The sequence below is a fragment of the Phascolarctos cinereus genome, unplaced genomic scaffold, assembly GCF_003287225.1.
Source record: "Phascolarctos cinereus isolate Bilbo 61053 unplaced genomic scaffold, phaCin_HiC Scaffold_9;HRSCAF=440, whole genome shotgun sequence".
Classification (NCBI taxonomy): domain Eukaryota; kingdom Metazoa; phylum Chordata; class Mammalia; order Diprotodontia; family Phascolarctidae; genus Phascolarctos; species Phascolarctos cinereus.
The window spans coordinates 160,360-175,096 of record NW_027556402.1 but is presented as its reverse complement, the minus strand read 5'-3'; the positions used below and the strand labels follow the sequence as shown (position 1 = coordinate 175,096).

Sequence of the window (14,737 nt, the reverse complement as noted above, 5' to 3'; positions counted from 1 at the left end):
CTCAAAAATGGGGCTGACCGTGCTTGAAATGGGTCCTGGGCCCACAGATTAGAGCTGAAAGGGACTTCCAAAGCCATCGATTCTAATCCCTTCATTTAACAGCAGGGGAAACTGAGACAAACTACCCAGGCTACATATATGTTGGCTCTGAGACCCTGAGCTGGGGAACCCTGAGCTGTCAGGTTCTCTGAAAGAAGGGAAGCAGATGATCTCAGAGGCCCCTTCAGCTCTAACACACTCCCTTAATTCATGGCAAGGATATTCCTTTTGCCTTTCTCAACCTCAGCTACAGCATAAGCTTCTGGTGGGCAGGAACATGCTTAGTGTAGCTTTCTTCCTCTTCCCCACTTCCCCCCGGGCCTCCCCCATCTGCTCCAGGAGGAGCCTAGACTTGCGTGCGCCCCCCCACCCCTTCCTCCCTCCTAGGCTAGCAGGGACCAGCTCCTGGCAATGGTACCTCCACAGCTCCTCTCAGGGTCAGGCCCCAGTCTCTCGTGCCCTGTCATGGCCTCTCCTCCCTCCACATGGTCCTTCATGCCCCTGCCCAAGAGCTTCCTTTCACACCTTTTCATTGGCTCCTTATTCCTCAGTCCCTGTGCCCCACCCTCTCTGTACCTCCCACCAGAACCACCTCCAGCCTTCCTGGACCAGAGGACTCTAACTCTGGAGCTCCGTTAGAACCTTCTCATGGACACCAGGGAGCCATGGGAGAAGGTACCTTCACTGCATATGGCCAGGAGGGGTCCTCTGAGCAGGTGGCGCAGTAGTAGACAGCATCTCCGGCATCGCAGCAAGGTTTGTTGCACGTCAGCTTGAAGAGAGACCAACTGTTCTCACTGAAGTGTGGCTCTGACCCCTGGCTGCCCATGAAGTGGCGCTCGCACCTGGCAGCCAGGCGCACCAGGGACTGGGCATAGAGGCCGCTGAGCTTGGCGTACGTGGCCTCCTTGCTGGTGATGCTGGTGAGGAGGCTGGGGAGCTGCTGCTGGCTGCTGGAGGCAGAGGTCTGGCTGGACACACTCAGCTGAGAGGAGGAGGGGTAGAAGCCCTGGGACCCTTGCAGCTGGACCTCGGGGCTCCTCGGTTGGCCCGCCAGCCCAGGCCCAGGGAAGCGAGAGTCTTCAGGGTGGCAGATGCTTGTTTCAGAGTGGCTGGGATTCAGCCTAGGGCTTGAGGTCCGGCAGCCAGGGGAGCTATGGGCCAGAAAGAGACCATCGGGAGAGGACGCGGCTCGGCTGACCGTCTTCTTCTGTGGCAGCGGAGGAGGTTGCAGGGGCTCCAGGGGCCCACACAGAGAGCCATCCTCTGAAGGACACCCGGGGGATGGGCAGGGGGCCGGCTCACAGGAAAGCCCTGAAAGAGAGGAGCAAAGCATAGTCTCCCTGACTCCTGGCTGGCTTTCTAGGGCTGACCCCACTGAGTCCCAGCACACCAGGCAGCCGGGGGGAGAGGGTGGCAGGGTTCAAACAGAGCTAGAATCAACCAGTCATGGGTTCCATGGGCTCCAGGAGTGGGAGGAGGACCCTGCCTGCCTTTCCACCTCCCTAACAAAGGAGGGGGGCAGGGAGGGACCACAGAGGTCACATGGGCTAACTGTCTCATTTTCCACAGGGGACTAAGGCCTAGGGAAGGGAAGCGACTTAAACAAGGTTACAAACAGGATCTCAGATCTAAGGCAGAAAGGGATCTCAGGCACCAGCTAGTCCAACCCCTTCTTCATTGATGAGAACACAAGAAGTATGTGACTTGCCTAAGGTCAAACAGCTAGTAGCAATGGGAGGCAGGATTTGAACCCAGGTCCTTTGGATGTCAGAGCCCGGGGGGGGGAGGTGCCCCTCAAGATCCTGCCTAGGGAGGTGACCCAACTAGGGGGCTAGAGGAGAGGATGCTCCAGGGACAGAACAGAGATCCTGGACTGCTAACTTCCTGGCTGTAAGAACCTTCCTGCTGAGCTGAGGTTCAGAAAACCTTCCTCCCCTCACCACCCGCCAGCTTCTGTAAGCTCCCTGAAGGCAGCGCATGTCTCTCTTCTTGGCATTTGGATTTGGATGCCCTCCCTTGGCACAGAACCTGGCACAGATGAGTTGCCTACTAAACGTTTGTGGTCTGGCTGAGTGGCACGCAGACAGGGAGGGGTTTGGGTCAGATTCCAGAGAGGGAACCACTGAATTTCCTTGGGCGGAGGTGACCTGATCATACCTCTGGGGGAGAATGGATTAGAAAGGGCGAGATGCATGGAGGCAACTGTGAGCGTTCCCATGCCAGGGGAAGGCGGTGGCTGTGGGCGTGGAGTGAGGCCCCAGGAACAGGTGGGAAATGTTGGGAAAATAGAAGCCCAAGGCTTGACGACCCCTTGGTTGGCTGCAAAGGAGGGTGAAAGAACTAGGAAAGTGAGGAAGAAGATTTGGGTGTTTTAAACAATCAACTCTTTTGGGGACAGGGTGAGTTGGAGATGTTTGGGGGACATCCCCTGAAATCTGGAAGAGGCAGGTGACGCTGCAGGCCCGGAGAGAGGAAGGAAGGAGCTGGGAGTCAGCTTGCCTGAGAGGAGAGCAAAGCAAAGGGGGGGGGTGGGGGGGATGACGAAGGATATGGTTGGAAAACTGGTTAGTCACTGTTCAGGAAAATGATCACACTGTTTCAATCCAGCCCTGTGTGATTAGAGGTTGTCCACACCCCAGAATGTCGCTGATCCCAGTAACTCCCTAGGGATGCTGGGGAAGGCTGGTATTTTGGGTTCCCCTGGGTCCTGGATGCACCAGATCATTCTGCTTTGGGGTCACCACACCCAGGATTTCTGATGGTCTGCCCATGCTTGGGCTTTGGTCAAGTTGCCCTCTTGGTGACTTTGCTTACTTTGGTAAATCCTATGCGATGTAAACCTTCCAGAGCCACAACCCCTTTCCTTTCCTTTCTGGTGCATTCGCTAATGACTTTTCTTTCTAAAACTATTTCAAAAAAAAATTTTTAAAAGGGGAAGCTAGGTGGCGCGGCAGATAAAGCACCAGCCCCAGAGTCAGGAGGACCTGAATTCAAATGACACCTCAGACACTTCACACTAGCTGTGTGACCCTGGGCAAGTCACTTAACCCCAACTGCCTCACCCCCCCCCAAAAAAAATAATAATAACGAAAATAAAACTCAGATTTTGGAGTCTGTTCTCAAGAACAACAATATCAAGGAAGGTTAGGGAGGGGATCAGGCCTTTCAGAGGAAGAGTCAAGAAGGAAAAAGGAGAAAAACAGTTAGCAAGAAGAGGCAAAGTGAGTAAAAAAAGAGATGTGATGCTGCTGGAGGGTAGAGCCAGTGGAGAGTTGATGGATGGGCAGTGCTCGAGGGCTGTGAAGCAGCGGAGAAGGAGAGCTGACAAAAACTCTTAGGAGGTAATAATTGGCTCCAAAGGACTGAACGAGGGGGCTAGGGTCACAAAGAAGCCACAAGCCTGAGAATTTATCTGTTTCTGTTCAAGGCTTTTGAGATTTCTTCTTCCTGGAATTTGTGGTGCTTTCAGTCTCTCCCCACCCCCCTGCTTATTTTCCTTATTGCTCACTTCTTAACTCCTTCCCCTCTGATTGTGGTTTCCTTGGGGGGCAGGATATGAAAGCATCCAGGCAAAATGACAAGGAAGGTGAAGAGACTCTGAAGACAAGTCTCCACGTTGTTAGTGGAAATGTAGGATCCCTGAAGCAAGCAGAAGCGGGACTGAGGTGGGAAAAGAAGGGGCAGGAAGTGAAGGAAGGGAGACTTGGCCTTTGCTGTTCATAGGAGAAATGGAAGGAGGGGTCAGTTGGACACTTGGAGCTGACAGAGAGCTCTAAAGCCCATTCTGAAGAGGGGAGAGCAGGATTCGCTGAGGAGGGGGAAGCAGCTGGAAGGGACCTCCCCCTAAAGGGCAGAGGAGGAAGAGGAGAGCCTTGCTAGGTAGTCTGGTTCTTGTCCTGGAGGCAACTCCTAGTGACCTGCTAACACCACCAGAGGAAAGAGCCCTACAGGTTTGTACACAAATGCCTGAAGTTCTGGCATAATCAAGAACTAGATATCCTAATCCTAATGCATGGAGGAACGTTTGGCCCTTGAGGTCTCCGTGAGAACTGGCAGGATGAGAGCCATGATTGGAACACGGCCCATTGGACAGGTATGTGCTCTTCAAAATAAACAAAATGGCTACAAAGAGGTGGGAGCTGGACAGTGCTGTGTATGAAGAGGAGCTCATGAGAGGAGACCTAGGACCCTGAAGAGGGAAGCAGGCAGGAGAGCACCGAACCAAGTGACTCGGTCAGTGGAGGGCACCACAGATCCCCCAGGCAAAAATAAGAATGAGACGAGATATTTGGGTAAAAAGATTATAAGCCTGGCACAAAGAGTGAAGCAGTAGAGATGGGGAGGGGCCTCAATTAGCCAGACATCTGCTGGACATTGCTCTTTACCAAAAATGAAGCAGCCATTATGTATCCCCAGCACTTAACACAGAGCCTGGCAAATAGTAGGTGCTTAATAAATGTTTGTTGGATAACTAATAGTTTTGACTTGTCTTAAGGATAACTTCAGCCTCAAAGGGTGGAGGACCCAACAATGAGAGATTCCCTTCTGGATCTGATTCTCATTAACAGGAAGGGAACGAACTTTAGGTCACATGAGCAATGAGATGGAGGACTAGACATCTTCTCTGATCACTACAAGCTCTCCGACCTCTCCAAAACTGAAATTATGAGCCAAAGATAAAGCAACTCCAGTTGTCTTTAGGGTCTAGGACACCCAGAATCCAAAAGAAGGTTTTAAAAAAGACAAACCCCAAACCTGTGAGCTGATACTGACCCGAGCTTGTGGGCAGCAAGGCTGTACTGGCAGACTCAAGACCCAAATGATGGGAAGAGCTTGCAACAAACCTACTCCCGCACCCTGGTCACCCCCCTCCTTCCAGTGCCACGGAGAACCCAGCTCCAAGCTGAATCAGTCTGCCTGGGCTGTGGCAGACAGCCAGCAGAAGGCAGGCAGCTCTCTGAACTGTCAGTACTGGGACGGACAACCCTGTGGTACCAGTGCTGCAAAGCTACCAGGGCCAGATACCAGGTACATGGTGTGTGTGTGTGTTCAGCATTCTACCAAGCTTGAGGAAGAGCACACACAGCTAGGGCCAGTTCTGACCACTAAAAAGTCAATTGGGGCGACGACTTAGGATGGTGAACCATGAATCACCAGTGTTGGGAGAGGAGGCTCAGATGCATTGAGATCTATCCCCCAAAGAAACTATAATCAGAGGGGAGGGAGTTAAGAAGTGAGTGATAGGGAAAATAAGCAGGGGGGTGGGGAGAGATGGAAAGCACCACAAATTCCAGGAAGAAGAAATCTCAAAGACCTTGAACATAAACAGATAATCAACAAGTCACAACAAGTCCAGGCATCTATACATACATACTGTGAAATAAAGGAAAAGTGATCCAATCCTTAATGAGACAGAGGACCTAAGTGATTTGGGAAGGACATGGAACACACACTGCTTAATTAGTTTAAAAGAAAAATGAGAATTATGAAAGCAGAATTCATCTTGCACAGCAAAAATAATGGGCAGAATATAAAAACTTCAATCTTTAAGGGTAAGCCTCACCAAAGAAAGAAAAGAGAGAACAACAGATTGGGAATGTAAATATAAGAAGTGAAGCAAAAAACAACATTAAAAAGAAATCTGTTCCCTATGCAAGCAAAACATTCTGACCTAAGATAAGACGGGCAGAGACAGCTAAGGCTCATAGGTCTCCCAGGAGAACAGGACAAGATAGAAAACCTTAATGCCACAGAGCAGGAAAAAATACAAGAGAACTGCCCAGAACTTCTGAACATAGAAACGAAATTCCAATTGAAAGAAGTTGCAGATCCCCCCCCCCACAACAAACAAACAAAATAAAACAAAACCCCAAGGCACAAAGTGGTTAGATTTAACAATTAATTCCGAAAGAAGGTCCATAGGCCACCAAGAGAAAGATCTTCAAATATAAAGGAAAGGAAATTTGAATGACACATTATTCTGAACCCACCAGAAAATGTAGGAGGGAATGGAGGAATGTGTTTAGAAGAGGAATGAAGCTCCAGATGTACCCAAGGTGACCAGATAAAAGCAGGAGAGATAAAGAATCTAATAAACAAAATCCCAAAGGTAAAGGAGCAACAAGTGAAAAACAAGCATCATGGGAAGGGGAAGAGTGCCAGAGATTGGGGCCACCTGCAAAAAAAAAAAAAAGAAAGTAACTGAAGGAACATAGTACTACATTTACAGTACAAGGGTTGGGGGGGGAGATAAACACTTGACAAAAAACCTCAATATTAGAGACATTTGGAGGAAAGTATAAACCTAACTCATAACTTTCAACGTGAATGGATTAAACAATCCAAGAAGAAAGAACAGATTGGATACAAAAACAAAACCTACAAAAACCCTACAACCCTTAAAGGAACACATTTAAAAAACAAAGACACGTACAAAGTAAAACTGAGTGGACAGAAGTGATGGGGACCTGGGGGTGGAGGGAATATGCAACAGAAAGGAAATCTGGGCATGGTCTGACAGCTTAGATTGTGGAAAGGAGATTCAATCCAAAGGGTTTAGAGAAAGGTTACGGAAGATGCCCAGGCTAGAAGGGGTGTCAGCCCGGGAGGGATGGGGTGCCCAGGAATGAAGTTCTGAGCACAAAACAGCAGTTACAATGAGGAGGAACATTGTGGCATCTGTTTGAGGAGATCAACATGGCTGTGCTATCTCAGACTGAAAAAAGAAACAGGGGGAAGACAGAAGCAAAACAGAGGAGCAGGAGAGAGATTACCCATCAGATCTGTGGCTGGGGGAGAGTCCAAGAGCAGACACAGAGGATCAGAGATGAAACTGACTGCTTTACTTACAGAAAATTTGAAAGTTTTTGCACAAATGAAAATAATGCAGTTAAAATTATAGGGGAAAGTGAACTGCGGGAAAAATCTTTGCAGCATGTTTCTGTGATAAAGGTCTCATTTCCAGGATATCTAAGGCACTGGTTCCAATACATAAGCCTGTGAGCCGTGTTCCAATTGCTAAATAATGGTCATAAGGATATGAAAAGACAGTTCCCAAAGGAAGAAATCCAAGCTCTGAACAAGCATAAGAAAAACAAGCTTTTTTTAAAAACAAGGGCAGAGGAGGGACTATGGATAGGGTCACCAAAATACATTTCAAAAAAAAAAAAAGGTAAGAGGGTTATGGAAACACTTTTACAATTGCGCTCACAAGAACAGAAGGAAAGTTAAATAAAAACCAGCCAAGGCAGGCAGTTGTGATTTTGTTATCTGCCCGGAGGGTGCGGAAGAGAGACCGACCACCAGTTCTCTGCTCTCACTATGCTTTCTGTGCGGAGACACTTATCTCATTTGGCACTGGATATTTGGAATTTTTAAAAAAGGATATTAAACCAAAAGGTCGGAGTTGTTAAATTGAGGGGAGCCTCAAGGCCTTGCACAGGAGCCTGAACCTTGCTTATTCAGGAGAACCACATACATGCCAGCTCCATGCCCCCCAGCCCATAGGGAACCGCCAAAGAGCCCGCATGCCTGGCTCCCCCCGCTTCCCCCTTTAGCTGGAAGCCACACAATGTCCTGCATTGTTACTCAGCTATTTCCTGTGTATAGGTCGTCCCTCTGCCGGTAGAGGGGATGAAGGGGAAACAATCCTGTTTCACTCAGTGATTTGCACAGTCCTATGGGCCAGGCGTATAGGCATTTGTGATTACATCCTTACCTAAATAAATACTTTAAGGGAATGAATGAATGAATGAGTGAACAAAATGACTGGCAATAATGAGCCGGAGGGGAAAATGTTTAATTGGCTAATTAACCAACTGGCAAAGCTGCTACAAAAGGAGACAGAAGCAGAGCCAGGTAGGACAGACTGAATGGGTGAGCGTGATCCTGCTGTGGATGGAAGTCAATAGCAGGAAATGGTATTTCCCAGGTACACCAGGGCTAGAGGAGGTACAAAGAAGGGCCAGGAGCTGGACTTCGGGAAGCTGCGATGGGTCTTGATTTACTAGCTGGCCAAAGGGAGAAGGCTGGGTGACTCAATGTAAACATGGCTCCTGGAGCAGCCTTGATGGGAGCTGATGCCCATCAGGGAGCCCTCTGAGCTGCCCGTTCTTTTTGGCTGCAGTAACCCACATCCTCAGGCTCTGAAAGAACTGGAGTGGCTGATTCACTGTCAGGGACCTGTGAAAGGTCAAGGCAAAAAGGGGCAAACGTGGCCCTTTGCAGAAAAAGAAGAGCATGAGATGGCATTTGAAAAGCACTCAATCCATTGCCCCATAGACAGGAGGTGCAGTAGCAGTGCTAGCTACTAATATTAATGAGTGGTGTCCACAAAGGACAGGCAAGTGAGCTTGACTGGGATTAGAGGCAACATTTTAGATCAGATCAAAGAAACTGCTGCAGAACATGAAGGAAAGTGGTGATGACCTCGAGCCAGCCTGCCTTCATCAAGCACATGGCATGCCACCTGGACCGCCTTTCCTTTCAGGGCCAGGATTTAAAACAGCTAATGATAACAGCTAGCATTGATACAGTACCTAGAAGGTTTACAATATGTGTGTGTGTGTATGTGTGTGTGTGTGTTCTCATTTGGTCCTCACAATCACCCTGGGAAGGAGGTGATATTATTATCTCCATTTTACAGAAAAGGAAACTGAGGTAGACAACAGTGAAATGATCTACCCAGGGTCACACAGCTTGTAAAATATCTGAGGCAGGATTTCAACTTAGGTTTTCCTGACTCCAAGAGTGATACTCTACCCAGTGTGCCACTTAGCTGCTAAATTTATTAATTCCGGATTACTAAATTAGTGATGAGGGGAATGCTGTGGATAGCTGACCTAGAATTTAGCAAAGCTTTTAATAAGAACCTTCCATTACTCTTACAGAGGAGGGGGCTAGAAGATAGTACAATCAGAAGGGCCCAGAGGTCTGTGTTAGGGCTTCCATGTCAGCGAGGCAGGAAGTCTCCAGCAGAGTGCCCCAGGGATCTGCGCTTGCTTCTTTCTAGTCCAAGGCTCTTTGGCTAAAGGGACAGATGGCATGCCTGTGGAATATGCAGATGGCACAAAGTTGTAAGGTGAGCTAATAAAGTAGATGGCAGAACCAGGAGAGAAAAGGATCTTGCTTGATAGGCAAACACACTGGGCTGAATCTAAGAAGATGAAATTAAATTGGGACAAATGTAAAGTTTCCCACTTGGATTCAAAAATTCAATAACAAAATATAAGATGGGGGTGGTATGGATGGACAGCACTGTTTTGAAAAAGATGTGGGACCATTTTGGAGAGCAATTTGGAACTATGCCCAAAGGGCTATAAAAATGTGCATACCCTTTGACCCAGCAATAGCACCTCTAGGGCTATATCCCAGAGAGATCCTACAAATGGGAAAAGGACCCACATGTGCAAAAATATTCACAGCAGCTCTTTGTGTGGTGGCAAAGAACTGGAAACTGAGAGGGTACCCATCCATTGGGGAGTGGCTGAGCAAGATGTGGCACATGATTGTGATGGAATACTATGGTACTGTAAGAAATGAAATCTGGAAAGACTTACACGAACTGATGCAAAGTGAGCAGAAACAGGAAAACACTGCTGCTGTATGCAGCAACAGCAATAATGCACAATGCCCAGCTGTGAATGACTTGGCTATCATCCTCCTCCAGAGAGAGGCCTGATGAACTCTGAGTACAGACGGAAACACAATTTTTTCACTTTCTTTTTCTTGCCTTTTTTTTTTACAACATGGCTAATCTGGAAATACGCTTCATATGACTTCACATACACAACTGAGGTCACATCCCTTGCCTTCTCAATAGTCTGGGGAGGGGCAAGAGGGGAGCTCAAAATTTTTTAAAAATGAATGCTAAAAATAAATAGTAAATGAGACCTTTTTTTTAAATCGGAGTTTTTAGTGGACTGCAAGCTCAGCGTGAATCAGCTGTGTGCGTGTGGTTTGGCACCCCAAAATAACTGTGCTAAGGGACAGCTCCCAGGACTGCGGACACGACCATGGTACTGTCCTTCACCCTCCTCAGATCTTACTGAGGAGCGGCTCAGTTCTCTGCGCCACCTGTCAGGCAAGGCAGCCAGGCGGGTTGAGTCCACCTCACGTGAATAACTGAGCACATGAGGCTGGAGACGAGACGACGGAGGGGTAGACGTCATGGGCAGGAAGGATCAGCCTGGTTTGCTTGGCCACAGAGAACAGAGCCAGGAGCAGCGGGGACAGGTGGCAGAGAAGCCGGTATAGGCCGGATGTCAGGAAAACCTTTGTAACTTGGAGCTGGCCCAGTGTGGAGGGGGCTGCCAGGATGGGGAGGAAGGATCCCCTTCCTTGGGGAATTTTAAGCAGAGGGTAGGCAGCCAAGTCAGGTATGTTCTCACGGGGGGGGGGGTCCTTGTTAGGGCCTCATTTGGACTATCTGGCCACTGAGGTCCCATCTCCCAGTGAGATTTTGTGAGTCTGTGAGGCAGGGAGGGATCAGAGAAGAGGGCCCTGAGGGTGGGAGCATGTGCCCAGGATGCAAGAAGGACAAAGATAATGAACCAACCAAGGACAGGAAGAAGGAGTGATCAGAGAGGGAGGAGGAGAACCAGGAGAGGCCAGGTCCTGAGGGCCTGGAGGGACGAGAGGGCCCTGAACCTGCGACGGCTGCAGAGAGGTCAGAGAGGAGGCGGAGGGGGCCCAAGGTCTTCGACCCGGCCCTTCAGAGCCCACTGCTAACTTTGGAGAGAGCACATTTGCACAAGGACAAGGATGGAAGCCAGAGTATAAGGGCGAAGAAGAGAAGGAGAGGAGAGGAGAGAAGAGGAGAGGAGAGGAGAGGAGAGGAGAGGAGAGGAGAGGAGAGGAAGGAGAGGAGAGGAGAGGAGAGGAGAGGAGAGGAGAGGAGAGGAGAGGAGAGGGGGCATTGCTTGTGAAAGGAAGGAGAGCCACGGGGTGACACGGTGAGGGGACGGCAGGAGGATTTCGGGGATGAGCAAGCCCGAAGCGCACTGGGGGGCAGAGGCAGGAAGGAGCCCAGTGATGAGAAATGTGCCAGCCTGGCTGACATGCCAGGGCCCAGTGGCCCTGAGCAAGTTACCAATCGCCTAGTGCTCTTGGCAGCACCGTCCTGCGCTGGCACAAGAATCCCATCAGTGAAATGCTAGGTGTGCTGCCACTTCTGCCACCTCTAGAGCACGTTCACACTGGCAAAGCCCCTTACACTGAGTATCTCATCTTAGCCACACAACAACCCTTGACATGACAGCTATTCTATCCCCATTCTGTAGACGAGGAAACTAAGTCTGACCCCAGGGGACATGACTTGTCTGGGATCATGCAGTAAGTGTCTCGGGACAAGGCTGGAACTCAGCTCTTCCTGACTCCATGTCCAACACCATCTAATCACTGAGAGGGCAATCTGCTGGGGGAGATGGGAGGGAGAGGGCCTTGTTCCTCTGGAAGAGCCCCATGAAAGCTCCACCCTCAGCACCAAACCCTTTCCGGTTTCATTGGTAAGCGGCTGGGCCGCCTCCACAGCCAGCGGGGGACGGCAGGCATTGTTCTGTCTGAGGCTCTGGACCCCCATCCTGAGCACAGTGCCAGGCACATGGGGGTGAGTAATACATTCCTCTTCAGTTTACCTGAGGCGGAAGCTGCAGCCCCTCAAGGCCATGCATTCCTCTTGGGGATGACTCAGCCAGTCTCTGACTGTTTGCAGTAAATGGTGCTGGGTCTGCCCTCTGGTACTAAGCAAGACTGGGCCAGTCCCTCCAAGCGACTACCCATCAAACATTGGAGACAGCTCCCACAACCCCCTTTGCCTTGTCTTCTCCTGGCCAATGGGCCCAGCTCTTTCCACCAATCCTCCTAGGCCAGGGACCTGACCAGCCTGGCTGCCCTCCTCTGGGACTCTCCAGTATCTCTTTGGCCTTTCCTAAAACGAGGGCAGCCCTCCAGCTGTGGCATGGCAGCATGCACTGGAGCAGGGCCGGCGGCCTCTGACCTCCTGGAGCCTTGGACGCTGTCCATCACTATCCTCCCCTCCTCCATCCCCACATTGCTAGTTGGACATTATAAGGGAGTTCCTTTCCCAGACAGAGCTGGTTGCTGTCAGGGGGAGCCCTTTTCTTCCTTCTTCCCTGGAACCTGTGACAAGATGGGCCGGTGAGGTTAGACCACCTTCCCTCCTCCATTCTGCACTTCACAAGCTGCTGAGGGTTAAGGCTTATTCTGGGAGCAGCCAGTCTGTACACTCTGGAGGGCTGCCTGTCCTAGGAGGCAGTGAGGAGTTGGTCAGGATCCACTCAAGTGGCCTCTTCATGAGTGATCGCCAAAACCTTATTGGTGTTTGGGCTGGACTGGTAGAATAGCTTTGCTCTCCTCAGGGCCAGCCTGGCCCATTGGCCTGTTTTCTTTAAGCCTGACCATTCTCTGAGCCCCTTCCCCACAACCTGTCTAGGAGATAAGCAATATTGCATACGTTTTATAGAGAAGGAAACTGAGGCCCAGAGAAGGGGAGTGACTTACCCAGGGTCGCCCAGGTTGTAAATATCGAGGGAGGATAAGAATTGGAGTCCTTGGACAGACCATGCTGCTTTCCTTTGTCCTCAGAGGCCCTTGAGTCCTACCCCACAGATCCTGACTCTCAGAGAGGGAAAGGGAGTTAAGCAAGCCTGGCTAGCCATCATGCCGCAGGGCTGGGATGTGGAGCCCCAGCTCCTGCCTCTCCTGTGGGCTTCCTGTCCTCTGGAAGCATGCAAAGGCCAGCTTTCCTAGCATCCTTCCTCCCTCTGTAAGTCATGGTGCGGTCAGACGCAGCCCTGCCCTCTGTGGAGGGGAGAACCAGGCCTCCTGTATGGACGCGCACATGGGAAGCTCACCTCCATCGCTGCAGGTCTGGGAGTCAGAGGTCAGGCTGTCTGTGGAGCCAGCAGTGAAGTGGACACGGGTGCCATTGAACCCGGGGGCGCTGAGGCTTTCTGGCAAGCCGAGGCTGGCCTGTTCCAGATCAGAGCTGCTCTTGTTCATTCTTAGATGCCTGGAAAGGAGAAGTCAACGGAATGAGGCCTTTAGTAAGAAGGAGCCTGGGATGGAGCCATGGAATCAGAGTGGTAGAAGGGACTCATCTCCATTCACACATTGTCCCCAACAAGTGCACCGTCATCCGGCCTGTATCTGGAGACCTCCCAGGCACCTCCTTCTCCTCCAGTGTAGCCCCCTCTCCTGGGGCGGGGTTTCAGTGAAGAAGCCACCGGGATGGCGGAGTGCCTGTGGGTGCAGAGGTCCTCTAGGCATTCCTGCTTGCCCACTGTGCTAGACTGTCTCCGTCCCGATAGAGACCTCATCTCTGGTCATGTGTCCCTCCTCCCCTGACCTCACTGTCTTCGCTCTGCAACCTGGAATGGGGGAGGAGGCGTGGAGGGGACCTGCCTCTCCTCCAGGCCCAGACTGAGTCTGGGCACAGGGGTGGGCGGTAGGAGGGTGAAAGGGTGGGACATTTGAGTCTGTCTATTGGAAGGGGAAACAAATGCTCACAGAAACACCAAACTTCCTATCTAATGGGGACTCGGGGTCCAACCAGTGCCTAATGAACAATCACATGTTCTTTGCATGAAGCCCCCGGAGGGGGAGCCATTACTCACACCTGCCCCCCAAGGAAGGCAGTGCCAGATCAACCCAACTTGATGAGCATTTGTTAAGTGCTGACAAGCACACCAAGACAAAAACAAGGCATGCCTGTCCCCATGGAGCTTACATTCTACTATTTAAGGAGGAATTGGTGGATAGTAGAGCCAGAATGTCGAACAGGAAAGAATGTAGGATTGGGGCCCGATTAAGGAAAGGCCATTGTGTCAGGAAAGCTTCCCTTCCTTCTAGTGCTTAGCCTGAAGTAAACACTTAAGAAATGTTCATTCATTCATTCATTCATTCATTCATTCATTCATTCATTCTTCCTTCCTTACTTCCAGGCTCAGACTTAACTAGCTTTGTGACGTTAGGCATATCAGGTAGAAAGAACACTAGCTCTGGCTTTAAAGGACCTGGGTCCAATCCCTGCCTGTGACACATACTAGCAATATGGCCTTGGATGAGTCACATCTCCCATGGCCTCAGTCTACTCATCTTTATAATGGTCAGTTTACTCATGTTTACAGTGAAGGGACTGGACAAAGTAACCTGTTCCAGCTGCAGAACTGTGATCTCTGACCCTCAATTTCTTCATCTGTAAAATGGGGACACTATTCAAACTTACTTATCAGGTCACTTGGAGGGATGTCCCCTCTATACCTTACCACCAATAAGGAAATCCGAGCTGCCATTTTGCTGATCATGGATCACATTTGTCTATCTTTAAATTGGCCAGAACAAAAAGCAAATGAACCCAACTGAACCCAACTCAACTCAAACCAAGTGACTGACTCAACATGGAACGAGCAGCGCACGCAGCAGGAAGCTTGCGGCAGGAAGCCGGCCGGTGTCTCTCAGAAGGAGTCGTTCCAATAGCAGTCTCTGGCCAGTTACGCTACCCCTCTTGGGATGGGCTCTGACAACAGAGGAAGGGGCCTCCCCTAGCCTCCTACCCTCTCCCCCTCCTCCTGTCCCTCCCTGGCTCTCTCCCACACTTCCTTCCCTGCTTCTCAGTCGTCTGGACAGACCTTGGAAGAAGTGAGGGGGCAGAAATCCCCTGGCCCAGGCAGCCGGC

At 50.4% G+C, this 14,737-nt stretch overlaps 1 protein-coding gene across 1 annotated transcript in view; it reads right to left on the bottom strand.

Annotated features, from left to right (window-relative positions):
• The window catches only part of PRAG1 (PEAK1 related, kinase-activating pseudokinase 1), a 45,164-nt gene that overhangs the window by 6,296 nt on the left and 24,131 nt on the right, over positions 1 to 14,737 (bottom strand). The window contains exons 4-5 of the mRNA XM_020979613.2: positions 12,915 to 13,072; positions 719 to 1,353 (exon numbers count right to left, since the gene is read on the bottom strand). Coding sequence (XP_020835272.1) covers positions 719 to 1,353; positions 12,915 to 13,072 — 793 coding nt within the window. The remainder of the gene's footprint in view (positions 1 to 718; positions 1,354 to 12,914; positions 13,073 to 14,737) is intronic.